This window comes from Symphodus melops (genome assembly GCF_947650265.1).
Source record: "Symphodus melops genome assembly, chromosome: 4".
In the NCBI taxonomy this organism is placed as follows: Eukaryota; Metazoa; Chordata; class Actinopteri; order Labriformes; family Labridae; genus Symphodus; species Symphodus melops.
This window is the reverse complement of record NC_136694.1, coordinates 10,530,594-10,545,583: the sequence shown is the minus strand read 5'-3', so window position 1 is coordinate 10,545,583 and position 14,990 is coordinate 10,530,594. Positions and strand designations below refer to the sequence as shown.

Below are 14,990 nucleotides of genomic sequence, written 5' to 3'. Positions count from 1 at the left end.
TTTGAGAAGCAGACTCGTATGGTGGATATTTTGGTCATCTAAAGTTTGTGTTGTGAGCAAATAATCTACTCAGTCTGTAGAAAATGTCTTCTCTTTAAACCTTCAAACTCTGCTCACTGCCAAAAGCTATCATCTGTATTTTGTTTATATTTTGGGAATTGATTCCTTTCTCTGAATTCAATGGCAAGACCATTCAGGCAGAAATGATTATAAGTTTATTGAATGATATTATTCAGAACCTACGTCAGTGGGCTACTGGAATAATCACAACCTGCTATGATATGTACACAATTATGTATCTCACTTCATAACGATGACATCATTTTACATGCATGTGCAGTCCTGCTTCATGCGGCATCAGTGACAAGAACGGCCACGCTTGTTTACGACCCAAGAAAGGACAGCTGTATGTGCTGCTGGATGACCTTTGTGTGACCCCCCCCCCCCCCCCCCCCCAAAGGGCCCAACTATCATAATGAGGCTGTACTTGTAATATTCATATATCATTAGTCAGATGAGGGTAAGCCCCTTGATGAGCAGGACAGGAAGTGAGTCAGGAGACGGGGTAGGACTTGTCTTGTTCAGCCCTTCCCCTGGACCTGACAACCTCTTCCTCCTTGTTCTCATGTGGACTTTAATTCCTCCCCCATCTATCCTCCCAGCACCTTCTCCTCTATGTTCTTTACCAAGAAAGATTTTTTTCTACTATTCATACATTATGTTCCTGTAAGTAAAACAATATGGTGCATGAGTATTTTCACAGATTCTTACATAAAGAACATAAAGACAACATAGAACGGCACAAATCTGAGGCCCACCTTATTAACATTTTAATGAGCAGAAATAGCAGACCCTTTTATATTACATAATTTACCAGAAAACACATGATACCCATATTAAACATTTCACTCCAACTCTAATTAATGACACCTCACAGTTAGAGTCCTTTACTCCCACTTCATGCTCCCGTAGAATTAAATTATTGTCACTGTAATGTGGAAGAATTCTGGCCTGCTCTTTCATGTAGAACTGCAGTTTTTTAAGTTCATGACGCGGCTTGTGTGATTGTTATACAGGGCACAGCAGAGATGCCTCGTGGGAAAAGAAACAGGGTATTAAGATTTCCCTCAGGTTTTATTGCGTTTTATTAATACTGACTGTCTTTTATTGCATGACAATCAGGCAGTTTTAAAAAACTTAGATGGGTTAGGGTTAGGGTTATGGACATAACTCGTCTGTAAGCATGTTCATGACCCACATTAAAAATGTAGTCATGGTCAGAGATTCTGGAAGGGTGTTTGAGCACATGAACTACTAATGATAAGAAAGTGAAATAGTTCAGGGTAGTTTACTTTTGAATGGAGCCGCCGGGTTTCAGATGTGCTTTAACTGCAGACTGGGGCAATCATCCGATTCATAAAAGATAAACTATTGTGATTATCATCATGTTATTTTTAGTAGGAGAAATATTGCAATGAGTGTGGAGGAAATGAGATGAAATGAGGGGAGGGTGATGGGGTGTTGAGATGTAAAAGATACAACAGAGAGGGGAAGGGGCAGTGACACGCCAAAGACAGACGTGGATAAAGACAAAGTCGAAGATGAGCTCGCAGGACTCCAGTTGAACATCTGACTGCGTGCCACAAAGGTCGATCCTCCACTAGAATAAGAAGAACAGGCTGGGAGACAGAAAACACAGAAACATAGGACATCTGAGAAAGACGAGTCATCATAACCAGAGCCCTGCATTAGAGGTAGAAGAAGTGCCTTTTTGTCGAGCTCCCAACTTTCCACAGTGGTGAAATCCAGTAAGTAATTATTTAATTATGACATTTACCCAGGTGTATGTATGTTTAAAAGAAAGATGTCGTTGTTGGGATTGTAATGGATTGCATTATTCTCTCCTGATTAAAATCTCTCAAAAGTATCTTAAATTGCACGTAAATCTGTGGCCAAACTTAGCTGATGTGTTTCATTTAACGTTTGGTTGTTCTCAAGTCCTCAGGATTTTTGTTATACAATCTGAGCATTTGTATGTTGTTCAGCTATTTTCTTCATTTTTTGGATGAATTAAGAAAATGTTAGATCTTCTGATCAGCAGAGAGTTATTTATTCTCCATTTGTGCATTTTTGGGAAATAGAAATCTTATTTGGTGGTTCAAGGTACTATTACACATCATAAAATAAAAATAATTTTATTTATAGATATATATTTTGCAGCATACTCATTTCTGAGTTGTTTTTCGGTCACAAAGAATGAGACTTAAAATGCATTATATCCTCAAAGAATCCTTGCAGTGTCACAGTTCTGTCCTTTTGAGCCTCTGGCTGATTTGCTCTTCTGTTCTCCCTGCAGACAGTCTTGACAATGAGAAGCGTTTGTGTGTGTTTCTGCCTCGCTCTGCTGCTGCCGTGGTGTGTGAGGAGCAGCCCTGCTCTTACAAAACTTATTGAAGACACACAGGGGGATGTGCTGGCTGTCGACATCCTCAACCGCAGTGGTTTGTTGAACTCATTGCTCCACTCTGAACGCCACGCTATGCTCAGACGAGTACGGGCACCACGACCAGCCTCCCAGGTGCCAAAGAGAGCCCAGCAGGGATCTCGCTTTGCCCTGTCTCTTGATGTTCCCACGAGCATCCTCAGTGTCCTCATCGACCTGGCCAAGAACCAAGACATGAGGACCAAAGCAGCCGCCAATGCAGAACTGATGGCACGAATAGGCAAGAGGAAATAAGATGATTAGAGCGAGCTTTCAGGAGCTTGATGGACAAAATGTCACCTCACAGAGGATTTTTACTTCCTACATTGTGCGACTTTCTCCTGTTTAAAAAAACAGTGTTAGTTCCTATCAATACAGACGTCGCGATCAGTAACTGTCGTTTAGACCTTAGATCTTTTACATAACATACTGTACATGAAGTGAATCTTGAAAGATAATTAAATATAAAGCTTATGTAAAGGTGAACAACAACAATTCAAACAATATCAAACGATGTAAGATGAAACTGTTCTTTTGTCTCAAGAAAAATCACACATGGTCAGAAACTGATCAGGTCATGAAATCTCTTTGTTTCAGCATGTGTTCACAGAAAAGCTTCTGCAATTAAATCCAATATTATAATCCTTTATTTCTCAAGGCATTTCACTGCATTGATATCAGGCATGCTTAAAATTACAGGCATCAGCAAACCCATAATAAGGCACAAATTAATTATCTGAGCCTCAAGAGCCTGCGTCACCCTCAGCGCAGTCTGATATGTGATAACAGGACAAAGACGTGGGCAGGATATTGACCTCTGAGAGAACAAAAGGCCATTTCTATAGACCTTTGCTCACTAATACTTGATATATTTGGCAAAGAAGTTGCAGCTATTTTGAGTCTGATGCATTATCAGCTCTTCATTAGTCTCATATCTGTGGCATGATTCATCTGTGCTATTGCACTGAGCATGAAATGTGAAGCAACAGAGTGAAATAAACTGCTCATCTGAATTACATTTGAGTTTGTTCTTCTTCTTTTTTCTTTTTTTTTTAACCCCTTCAGACCCGCATTTTTTCTGCTGGGCAAAAAGATTATTTATAATATGATTCTGACTCCCTTCCAACATAAAAACAAAGTGGAAAAAATAAATTTTTGCCAACTCATTTTTTTATAAGAATTTTTTCATGGCAATATGGGCGTAAAATCTCATAAATATCATTGAACTTCTAACACATACCATACAACACCATACTTTTTATAGGAGGCTGATAACATAGTTATTTTACTTTAAAATACTAGGAACTGGAACTTATGCTGGAGAAGACGTCAGCTTGTGGATATTTCATGTATTTTAATTTTCGATGTGCAGCTTTGAAGTGGTTTCGGTGTGTACTAAAGAGGTTCATTAGGCCTACTGATGGCCTAATGAACCTCTTTAGTACACCTGTGTGTGAAGCCTAATGAATAATCTTATAATGTTTGTTTTTAAAGGCCAGGAAGGTGAAATCGTTTTACCTGACCAGTTTCGGCTACTGCAGCCTTCATCGGGGGTGTCACGTGATGTTGTTGTGACCTCGTCTGTGCTGATTTATGTAGATTTTGCCATCCCACCTGACATGATCATGATGGGATGGCAGGGGGGGGGTGCCCCCTGCTGTCTGATGGTTTGTTAGACAGCTGGGGGTGGCTCTGCAGGACTGTGTCGCAGGTGTGGGGGGAAAGTTGCTATGATTGGACATCCCGGTTTGCAGTCCTTGGTGCACGTTTCCTAATTCTCCCTCTTGCAGTGTTCTGAAATGGCTGATTTCAGATTCCCCTGCATTGCTTTCATTCTTGAGTCATCAGTAGCCTATCATTCTTGAATGAAAGTAATGCAGGAGAATCTGAAATCAGCCATTTCAGACCACTGCAAGAGAGAGAACCACCTAATGGACTGGGATGTGGCCAAGGTCATATGGACAGAAAGCAACAAGTTCCACCGGTGGATCAAAGAGACGGTGGAAAACAGGCACCAAGGACTGTAAACCAGGATGAAGGAACATACCAACTTTCCCACACCTGGAACACAGTCCTGCAGAGCCACCCCCAGCTATCTAACAAACCATCTGACAGCATGGGGCACCCTCCATTTACGAGACGTTCAAGGAATTCTTTGACTTTATACTCTACAAGAACATTATGTACAAAAAATATATATTAAAAAATTGCATAATTATGAATAACTGAACCGTGGCATCATGCTTTACCAATGAAAAGCTTACAAGTATGCTTTCTCTTTATATTCTAACACCTAACATTTGGGTGCTAGCTTAACTCGCCCAACTACTGCTGTCCATTGCGATGGACATCAGACTTTGAAAAAATCCTCTAAATTAAATACATGATATATGTTCAAAATAACTTCATATATTATTACTTGTAACAGTTAAAATTATACTGACAGAAAGTTTTTTTGGCCAGCATGAACATAAATGTATATTTTTGACTGAAAATGGGCACTTGCGCTTCCCTCTCTGGAGCTGCTCCACCATGCTTGTCTTGTCAGAGGTCTGACACTCTCTCAGAGCATGCTCAAAGTCATGACATGATTGTGATAATCAGGACCCAGTTAGTAACCAGCAGTGCTGACCTCATCCAATTACAGAGTATTTATTGGTTTAGAGACAGAAATATGTCATGTCCATTCCAATGGACGCAGGGTCCGAAGGGGTTAAATTGGACGTGACCGGGAATTATCTCTCACATCATTTTTAAGCTTTGGTAGCTTAGATTCTATACAGGTTAGTATACTGCCAATACAGTGCAGCAAATGTACAAGTAATAAACCACTAACAAGTCACTGAATAAGAATAAATAACAAAAATAAATGAATCCTTTCAAATATGAATGACCTAAAAGTTGTTTAGAGACATAAGTAGGGTTTTTGTGTTGAGATAAGGGTACTTTTAACACTAACACTGCTTCTGTTACAGCACTTTTCATAGGAAACGATTCACAAGGAAACTACCATTCCTGCTTTTTCTGAAAATCATGCTTTATATTCAAGAAGAAAGAACACTGGGTTAAAGCATCAGAGTTTGGGAAAGTCGTGCATTGACCACACACAAATTGGTTTTATGTAATGAGTGCAGTCATCTTAAAAATAGTCGTCTTTTTTTAGGCTAGTCAACTAAATTTGAGTTTCATTTGGCTTCTTTATAAGCCTCGACAAGTGTGTTTCTACAACAGTTACGAATTACAGGGAGCTTTTGGGGAGAATCTCAATTTATTGCATAAACACAACTTGGGCTGCTAATCTCATAGTAAGCCTTTTTCATTTCAGGAAGGCTACTGTCCACACTGACGAGTAGATAACATGAGGTCCTACTTCTGCTTAACATGATGATCACAGCCTGCAGTAGAACATGAGCACTGCAGTTATACTGGAAGCAAGTTGTTTAAATTTTAGAACAAATAGGCCTACAGATTTTTTAGAAACTTTATCCTGAATTTGACTCCTCAGTGCAACAAGTGAGACAACCCAGACTTTCTTTATAATTACATCTGTAAGTCTGCACATTCATCAGACCAGTTCCTCTAAATATTTATCCTCGTTTCCACCATGAAATCCTACATTTAAATGTAACACTTGAAGTCCTATAGACTAGTAGGCCTGGGACATTTTAGAGCCTCATGTTGTTGTAGGAGCCAAATAATATTATATGTGATGTTTGTGTAGACCTACGAGAGTCACCATGGTCTAAGGTAAAAACCTCATTGGTCAGATGTTCCACCCGGAACAGCAAATCAGTTTTTGACCTGCAATACAGTAGTTAGGCTACCAGCAGGTGTTTTTTGGTGTTTAAATATGCGGGTCGCCGATGCATCGCCTCGCTTGTCTGTATCTATGGCAACAATTCAGCTGTTTGTCCACGCGATGTCCTCGTTTCTCCTCATGCGTCTCCTCATGTTTCTTGCCTTACCGTTTAGCGAAACACGTCAAATAATGACAAATTCACATTTAATCCAACACATGTTAGAAAAGCCTATGATTTACATTCATTTACATTTACATGATTTACAATTGCCCCGGATTATCTGAAATAGCCAACTTTATTTATCTGCTATTTTTATAGGCTTGAACGGCATTAAACCAATACCGATAATGCCGTTATGTCGTCCACCCTGTTACTAACAGAAAGTCTTTTTCTGCCACTTAAGAATTTAACATGAATAGAGGATGTATTACTGAGTCATTCGGTGACATTTGAGTCCCCATGACATATTATGGTGTATTTTGTTTAAAACTGGGTCAATACTCTTTTTGAAACGTTTTTCTTCAAGTATAAATCTTACTCTACCATAGAAAAAAAAGATATATCCTCAGAATTGATTGTTTTAAATTAAATGTTCTCATGTTAGTGAAGGGCAGGTTAAAATGCCATGTCCCCAGTCATGTTTACGCAACTAAAATTGCATAAATATGGCATAAATATTTTAAAAAATCCAGATTTCTTTTTATTGGTATATAGTCTTTTTTTAAATGTTGCTCATCATATAATAGTTTTTGTCATTTATATAATTTTAATGCATAAAATCATTAAAAGACATTGTGTCCCTGAATTGACTGTCCACCCTGTTACTCTGGTGAGAGTCCCTTTGGACGCGTCCCCTAAATGTTCCCATGGTAACAGAACTCTTAGGCTATGCTCTCAAGAAGTGATACATTTTTGGAGGGAAACATCAACAAGAAGCCCAGTGAGTATCACTCTTTTGTCAACCTTTTTTTCAATGTTTTAGAATTGTTTATAGATGTGGTAAAGCATAACATGTCCACTCTGTTACCCTTATATTTAGTGGAAAACAGTATTTTTTTGTGGTATTGAAAATATTGCTGATAAATATGTACAAAATAGTCCTTAATGGTCGTTTTGTATTAGGTTGTTTTCCTTCATAGGGGTAGAAATGGCTAGGTTTAGGATAAAATGTCCCCCCTGTTACCGTCCACCCTGTTACTGTTATGATCAGTAACAGGGTGGACACGGTGAATGAATTTGTGTTTACAGTATGTTTTGACATTTGTTATAAGTGTATTATGTATTATCTATTATAATCATTATTTAAAAATCAATTATTTAAATCAGTATACATGTATTTGTTAGAAAAATGGCACCAATGTCTGCTGCGGAAAAGCAGCAGCGTTACAGGGCACGTCGTGATGCAGACCCTGTGAAAAGGTTAAATTACCTCAAAACAGAGTGGGAGAAATGGAGAAGGGACAGGGAGGAAGGAAGGAAAAAGAAAATATCAGAACAAATGCCTTATCAAGGAGCCACTACCTCTGAATAAGAGGTCTTTCCAGCTTGAGAAGAAACTATGGAGTTTCTTAGAAAAGAATCTTGGGATCTGGTTAGGAAAATAGTTAGCGTTTCCTCAAACATCTGTTGGTTAGTAACAGTAATTTTTTTTCCTATGTTGTTTAATGGGTAGGGAGTAAATATGAAGTTTGAGGTGGAAAGGTTCCTGTTTTGGTCAGGCGGTGGGGTAGAATAATTTTATTTCTTTAATAATAGGAACTTATATGGTAATTTTGTTTATTTGTTAAGATCCCCAGTAGCTTCTGTGTTAAACAGTAGCTACTCTTCCTGGGGTCTCCATATTTTCATTGACAATATTTCATTAAATGGTGCATGCGTGTGTGTGTGTGTGTCCACCCTGTTACCCATGTGTTTTTGGGATATTAATAAAATAAAATACAGCAATATGATGTTTATCTTTGTGGTTATTTGCAGGGAATAAATTGGTGAAATACAATCAATTAAAACATTTTTCAAATTCCATCAAACTTCCTTTTATTTCTAAAAGACATATGTAAGAATTACGTTTTACGTCAAGCTATAACAGCTTTTTCAAGATAAAGCTTGTTCAAGAAGTAAAATGTTACAATGCTTTTCCAGTGTAAAGAAAGGGACATTTGAGCTTTAAGAAAATGTGATTAAGAATATGACTGGGTTTTCAAAACAATACGTAATAGAGATGATAATGTCTGGTAACAGGGTGGACATTTGACCTCTGTCACACGGAAAGAATCTATCTAAAATTAATAGATTATAATATCCTGAGCTGGACTAATATCATTTTCTGATAGTTTACAAAGCCCTCCTTCAGATCAAATGTTGAAATCATGAACATTTTGACATTTTTTTATGAAAAGGTATCGAGCTGAAATGGCACCGAATAGCAGGAATGACTCTACTGTCTTGTAGGCATACAATACTATATCCACGACGTCAGTCAGGAGTCAGGACTGAATGTCCTGACAGATGGCAGCACTGGACTGATATCATTTATTTCTATTCCCAATGTCCCAGTTGTTCAGGAGGATGCCGTGTGTGAATGATGCTGCTCAGCTGTGTGTAGATTTTTGGACTCTATGCAGCGTGAAATACAGCCTCTAGTGTGCAGTCTGGTCTGAGACTTTTATCTTTGCCCTTTCATCTGAACTAAAGTTTATTGAAGTGTAGCACGCAATATGTCTTCTGTCACAGCAGGTCATCAAACAATGTAAGGTGAATGATCTCAACCACTTGTAGCTTAAGTTTATATAATCATATAAGGAGGTGTGGTCACTGCTTTTCTGCCTACACTGACAGAACAGTGTGCAAGAAAACGTGTTGGACATTGAACGATGACCTCATTTGGGGAATTCTCAAGATTTTTGCTTTACCACAGAGAGATTATCCTAAATTATGGACTCAGGAGTTAAAGTCTAAATAGGTTAATGTGAAAACATAACAAAAATGTTCTACTTTATTAAATAATGAGTGTTTGAACTAGTACACATTATGGTTCAGGGCAGATTTAATATTTTATTATCAGAGAATTCCATTCATTTGATCACAAACCTTCATGTAGTCTATGAAGAGTAGAGTATATCCGTCCAAATTAGATACACCTTATGTTCTCAGTTAACAACCTGCTATTTGGTGTTACAGGAAATAAATCTACCACCACAACATTACAGCAGAGGCAATATGAATAAAGCTTGTGCAGCCCGAAGCCTTGAAAATGTTTGTGTTTAACCTCATTCTGATCACATTGTCCAAGTTAATCTGGATAATCTACTTGACAGATTATTTTCTTTGTCCTAATTATGAAGTACAAATACGATGAAATAAAGACTGTTTAGGCTGAGCCTTAAAAACTTTATAAATTTAATCCAAACTGTCCTGCTACATACATGCTGCATATACTACAACCAGAGAAGAGTGAGAAAAGGCCTTTTCACTATTATGGTGATCTGCCTCTTTACGATGCTAATTTAAAGTAATAAAAATACAATATAAATACAACACACTGTTATCCAGGATTTTCACAGAGCAGGATCAATGGCAGTGTTCAGAAAAAAATTACACAATAAGGATTGCGGCTTACAAATAGCTCAGCAGTCATCAGCACAAAGTTCAGTGACTAAGTGGTGCAACAAACACCAACCAGGGAGGAGAGTGTGTTACTGGAGAGGTTTACTGATCAAAACAGAGTCCAGAGAGGCGCATTTGGGAGACATCTGTAAGGATTCTATTCAGGACAACAGGGTGAAGGGACACATTTTTGTAGCTGTAAGTTGATTTAATTTTTAACATGCAATTTTGTAAAATTTCAAACTGCTGAATTCACTCAGAGCTGTTTTGTGCTCTTTTTGTATAAATTATCCATGTTCTTGTTGTCCTCTCCTAGAGATAATCTATTACCCTGCATGTAGTTTGTGTCTAATGCTAAACTGATGCTTCTTCGAATCACAGGTGGATGAATCCTCCGATGGAGTATGCAATGAAGTCCCTCAGCCTTCTGACTCCATCTTCCCTCTCTAAGTAAAAACACTGCTCTTTTAGTTCAATAGAAGACTACCGTGTGTTTGCCCTTTATTGTTGTGAAGGTTAACACAAAGAAGTTCTACAGATTTGTTTGATCTCTCCTCAGGTGTGTGACAGCTAGTGCCTCCATGACTCATCAGCTCCTCTCTGGTCGGGGTCCTCGGCCAAAGCCCTTTAGGGTCACTAATGCTGATCGCAGTTTGAAGAAGGGAATCATGGCGGACACGCTTGAGGACCTGATGAACAAGGTGAGTGTGAATGGTTGAAAGGGCAGAGAATGATCTGATTTATTTGTGGATGAATGATCACAGGGTTACTCAGAGAACTTGAAGCAAGGAGACCTTCTACCTCATACAGAGTCACCTCTGACTCACTTACTGCAGCACCATCTGTTTCATTCTGTTTCTTCAAACTCATGCTGATTAAAGTTCACACGAGCTCCGTCTTTGTGTTACCTATATCTTATGGTCCAGCTGGCTGACGTGATGTAGCCTATGGCATATCTAATGAGCGTTCCCTTCCTGTGTCCGCTCTCTCAGACCAGCGACTCATTCAGTGTGCCATGTGCCAGCGCTCTGCTGCTGGATGAAGACGGCACAGGGGTGGACAGTGAGGACTTCTTCCAGACCCTGCCTGGAAACGCTGTCCTCATGGTGCTGGAGAATGGGCAGAAGTGGACTCCAAATACAGTAAGACAGAAACTTTTCACATCAACCACTAGGTGACACTGTTGATTAACTGCCTCAGCTTTACATTTTCACAGTGGAACATTTTAATCTTCTGTCTTTGCTCAGCTTGTGTATTATCAAAGACTCTTTGATGTAGTAGCTGAACAGTAAGGTTGGTTGTTTGTCTGTAGTCAGAACATCCAAAGGTGCCTGCCCCCTTCTTTATTTGACTTATGCCTCCCCTTTCTATCACACTTACAGCTCAACCCCTCCAAAGATCAGCTCAATGATTGCAGGCCGCAGAATAGGACAGATGTGGCCAAGCTGACTTTTGACCTCTACAAGAACAACCCCAATGACTTCATCGGCTGCCTGAATGTTAAAGCAACCCTGTATGGAGCTTATTCCTTGTCCTACAACCTGCGCTGCTACGCTGCAAAAACAATGCTCAAGTAAGTGAAAGGAGCCTGACAAAAATACTAATTTTAATTATTATGTAATAAATGTTTGTTTGTCCATTAAAAATGTTCCTCTTGTTAATGAACCGAGGCATAACTTTGAATGCATTACAGAGCATTACAATGAATTACTGCAGATGAACATTTATCAATGTTAATAACTAATCCATTTGAATTCACTCACGGTAGTCTGCACCCAAAATCGAACCCAGCTAGTCTAAATGTATCAGAATGGATTCATTTAAAATCTCTGTATTGGTACTAGAGCTGAAATAGTCATATTGGCTAAAAACAAAGCATTTTAATCGAGGTTCGTTTTTCTGATGTCATCTATAATGAGATCTGCTGAATGCAGTTTTTGCATGAAGCTTCAATTGAGGAGAATTAAACTTTGCAAACTTGTTGAAAATGTGGCTTATGTTGCTTCATTTCTTAGAATGTATGAAAGAACGCCACCTTCAACTCTACCTATGAAAAACTGAGCTTCTTGTCATCCTTGTCAGTCCCTCTATGCAAGCACAGATCAATATCTAGTGTAGACCAACAAAATTTATACCTGCAAAGTCTGCTGTACAAAAATACAGTACTACACGTCAGTCATGTAACACAGCTCCTGGTACAGGCTCTTGCTATATCCCAAATAGACTGCTGCAGGTACCTGGCAGGTCTCCCGACATGCAAACTCAAACCTCTGCAGGAGATCCAGACTGCAGCAGCTGAAATGGCTGCTGCATTAAAATACAAAACCCTGTTACTGGCTCACAAAATGACAAGAAAAACAACTCCTCCATATCTGAACCCCCTTATCAAACCTACACTCCCTCCCACCCACTACGCTCTGCCAATAAAAAGCACCTGGTCTGACCCTCACAACAAGGCCCTTAGGTGCAAACTAGACTCTTCTCCTCTTTAGGCCCTTGGTGGTGGAATGACTTACCAAACTCCAATCGGTCCACAGAGCTCTTTTCCCATCTCTAAGAATAAGCTAAAGACTCAGCTCTTTCATGAACACTTATGCACTTAATGACACTAATAATGATGATATTGGGGATGGTGTTGATGAAGATATTCATGATAATATTGATTTGGAAGCCACTGACATTTTTGATGGTGATGATAACAACAAACTATACTCTGCTGCCTCCGTAGGTATGAACTCACTTGAAGCTTTATGTTAACAATTACCAACGTACCTTACTCAGCCTGTCATGCTTTTCTATTTTATTTTCTGTAACAAGTTAACCATCTTTTATTCTCTGATATATACATATTCAGGATGCTCCTCTGCTGGTTTTAACTGTGACTGATTCAACTTTTTTTCTTCTTATGACCACTCACTCACTCTTTCCCTCTGTGCGCTGTTCCTCCAGGGAGGCTCTGCGATGGACCATCTTCTCCATGCAGGCTACAGGCCACATCCTGCTGGGCTCCTCCTGCTACATCGAGCACTTGCTGGAGGAGGACGAGCGAGTGGAGGAGGGCCTTACGTTGCCACAGGAGAGCAGGATCAGGCAGCTGCAGGGGATGCTGCTAGGGAAGATAGCCCACTGACAATGCATGAGAGCTCACAATGGTGCAGGAAGCACATTATCCCCCCTCAGACAAACTGCATATGAAACAGCTGATCTCTGCCTGTGTATGTAGTCTATGTAGTTTGTAAACTTTTCAGATTCCTTCCACTTTTGCTCTGTTACATTTCATTGCCACACATGTAGATAGAAGTTATTCTATCTTCCTTTACCCTTTAAAGATGTGTGAATAAAACTGACACTTTATTTTCTCGATGCTACACGTCAGTCTGCATCTACATAGGGTCCACAATTGGTCTTAGGCAGGGTCAGCCCATTAAGTTGGCTTTGTATGTGTGGTTCCTGGTCAAAGTCAGTGTAATTGGCAACAGGTCCAGCTGTTCTCCCACGCTTCCCTAATTGTCTGCACTGTCCTGTCAGCTGCTGCCTGCTTCTGACTCAGAAAGCCAGAGAAAGAGAATAAAGGAAAAGCAAACAGCTGCAAGGGGCGAGCAGTTGGAAACAATCCATGACACTAACAGCAAAGAGAGGACGAGATGATGGCCTTAGGAGGAGGAACAAGTGCCACTTTTGCCATCTAGTCTTGGAAGGTTGCAGCAAATAGCTGAGGACTGATTTGAAGTGTCTGGGGCAAAGATATTTAATGGGTCAAAAGTCTTCTCTGTTTCATCATCTACTTTAGATGATTTAGACATTCCTTTCCTTTTTTTCAAGAAAAATATTAAGACTAGAAATAAAAGAACTGCAAGCAGTATTCTCTGATTGATTCATATTTACAGATTATGAGAGTTTATGGAATGAGTCATGGTCTTTGTGAGATTTACACTGCTTTCTGTGTTGTATTTGCTTTAAATCAATTTACTTATGACTATATATTTATTTATGACCTCTAGCTATGCACCCTCATGCACCATGTCAAAGTCAACACTGGTCATATGCGTTTTGTTTTTGTGCAGTGAAAGGAGTCATGAGATGCATGCTGACTGCCTCGTACTGTAATGTACATTTGTTATAGTTAACACTGAATAGGGCTTTTGTCATGTATAATGTGTTGAATTGCAGCTGCACAATGTCATGCATTTAGATCGGTTGTACACATTCCGCCTGCTGAACATTTCTGTTTGGCAGGTTTGATTTTCTCATTTTACTTACTTTGCAGATCCTCTTGATGAACTAATCCCACCACACACTGCTGTTTTTTGTTTGACTATGACGTTCAAGTTGTTTACTGAATCTGTGGTCATTTGAATGTGCAACACTCAAGAACAACACATGATCACAATGAGTTACACAGAGATCCTTTAAAAGAAGAACAATTAAGAGTCTGGCATTCTGTTAAAAAACAAGTCCATTAATTAATCAATGTACTTGGCTCAGAATCAGCTTTATTGGCTAGGTACGGTATGTTTAACACGAAAGGAATTTAACTTCGGTAGACTGTGCTCTCTCTGTAAAATGTAAACATTAACAATTACATGTCTAGTTATTGAGTCCTGTGATGGCAGGTTTCTTTAGGACTGAGATGATGTTGGCGTTTTTGAAGCAGGAGGGCACTTTGCACAGCTCCAGTAATCAGTTGAAGATCTGTGTGAAGATGAGGGCCAGCTGCTCAACACAGACTCTCAGGCATGAGGGGGACATGCTGTCTGGTCCTGGAGCCTTTGTGATCTCTTGTTTCTGGAAGAGCTGGCACACATCCTTTTAAAGATGGTCAGTGCAGGTGAGGGGCCAGAGGGTAGGAGGGGAGCAGGTAGGGCAGAGTCTGAGTGTTGATGGGTGATGCTGATGAGCTGGGGCTGGGTGTAAACTCAAATGGACGTTTCAGAAAGGGACCAAAACTTATCCACCAAGATATTTCATTTCAATTCAATGCATTTTTCCTCATTGTCAACACCTGGTGATATGTCACCTGAAGGCAGATAGTTCAGACTCTCATATACACAAAGCAAAGCATTGTGGTCGCCTATCTATCTAGAAGATGGAAATAGGACTCTTAT

The 14,990-nt window shown here is 39.5% G+C and overlaps 1 protein-coding gene across 1 annotated transcript; it reads left to right on the top strand.

The window, feature by feature from the left end:
* The first annotated feature begins 9,947 nt into the window (after positions 1-9,947).
* Positions 9,948-13,747, top strand: cidec (cell death inducing DFFA like effector c). Its single transcript, XM_079341862.1, has 6 exons — positions 9,948-10,083; positions 10,267-10,335; positions 10,445-10,586; positions 10,878-11,027; positions 11,268-11,458; positions 12,835-13,747. Exons 2-6 carry the CDS (start codon positions 10,271-10,273, stop codon positions 13,013-13,015), a joined length of 729 nt encoding a protein of 242 aa, XP_079197988.1. The 5' UTR covers positions 9,948-10,083; positions 10,267-10,270; the 3' UTR covers positions 13,016-13,747.
* Positions 13,748-14,990: the final 1,243 nt, after the last annotated feature.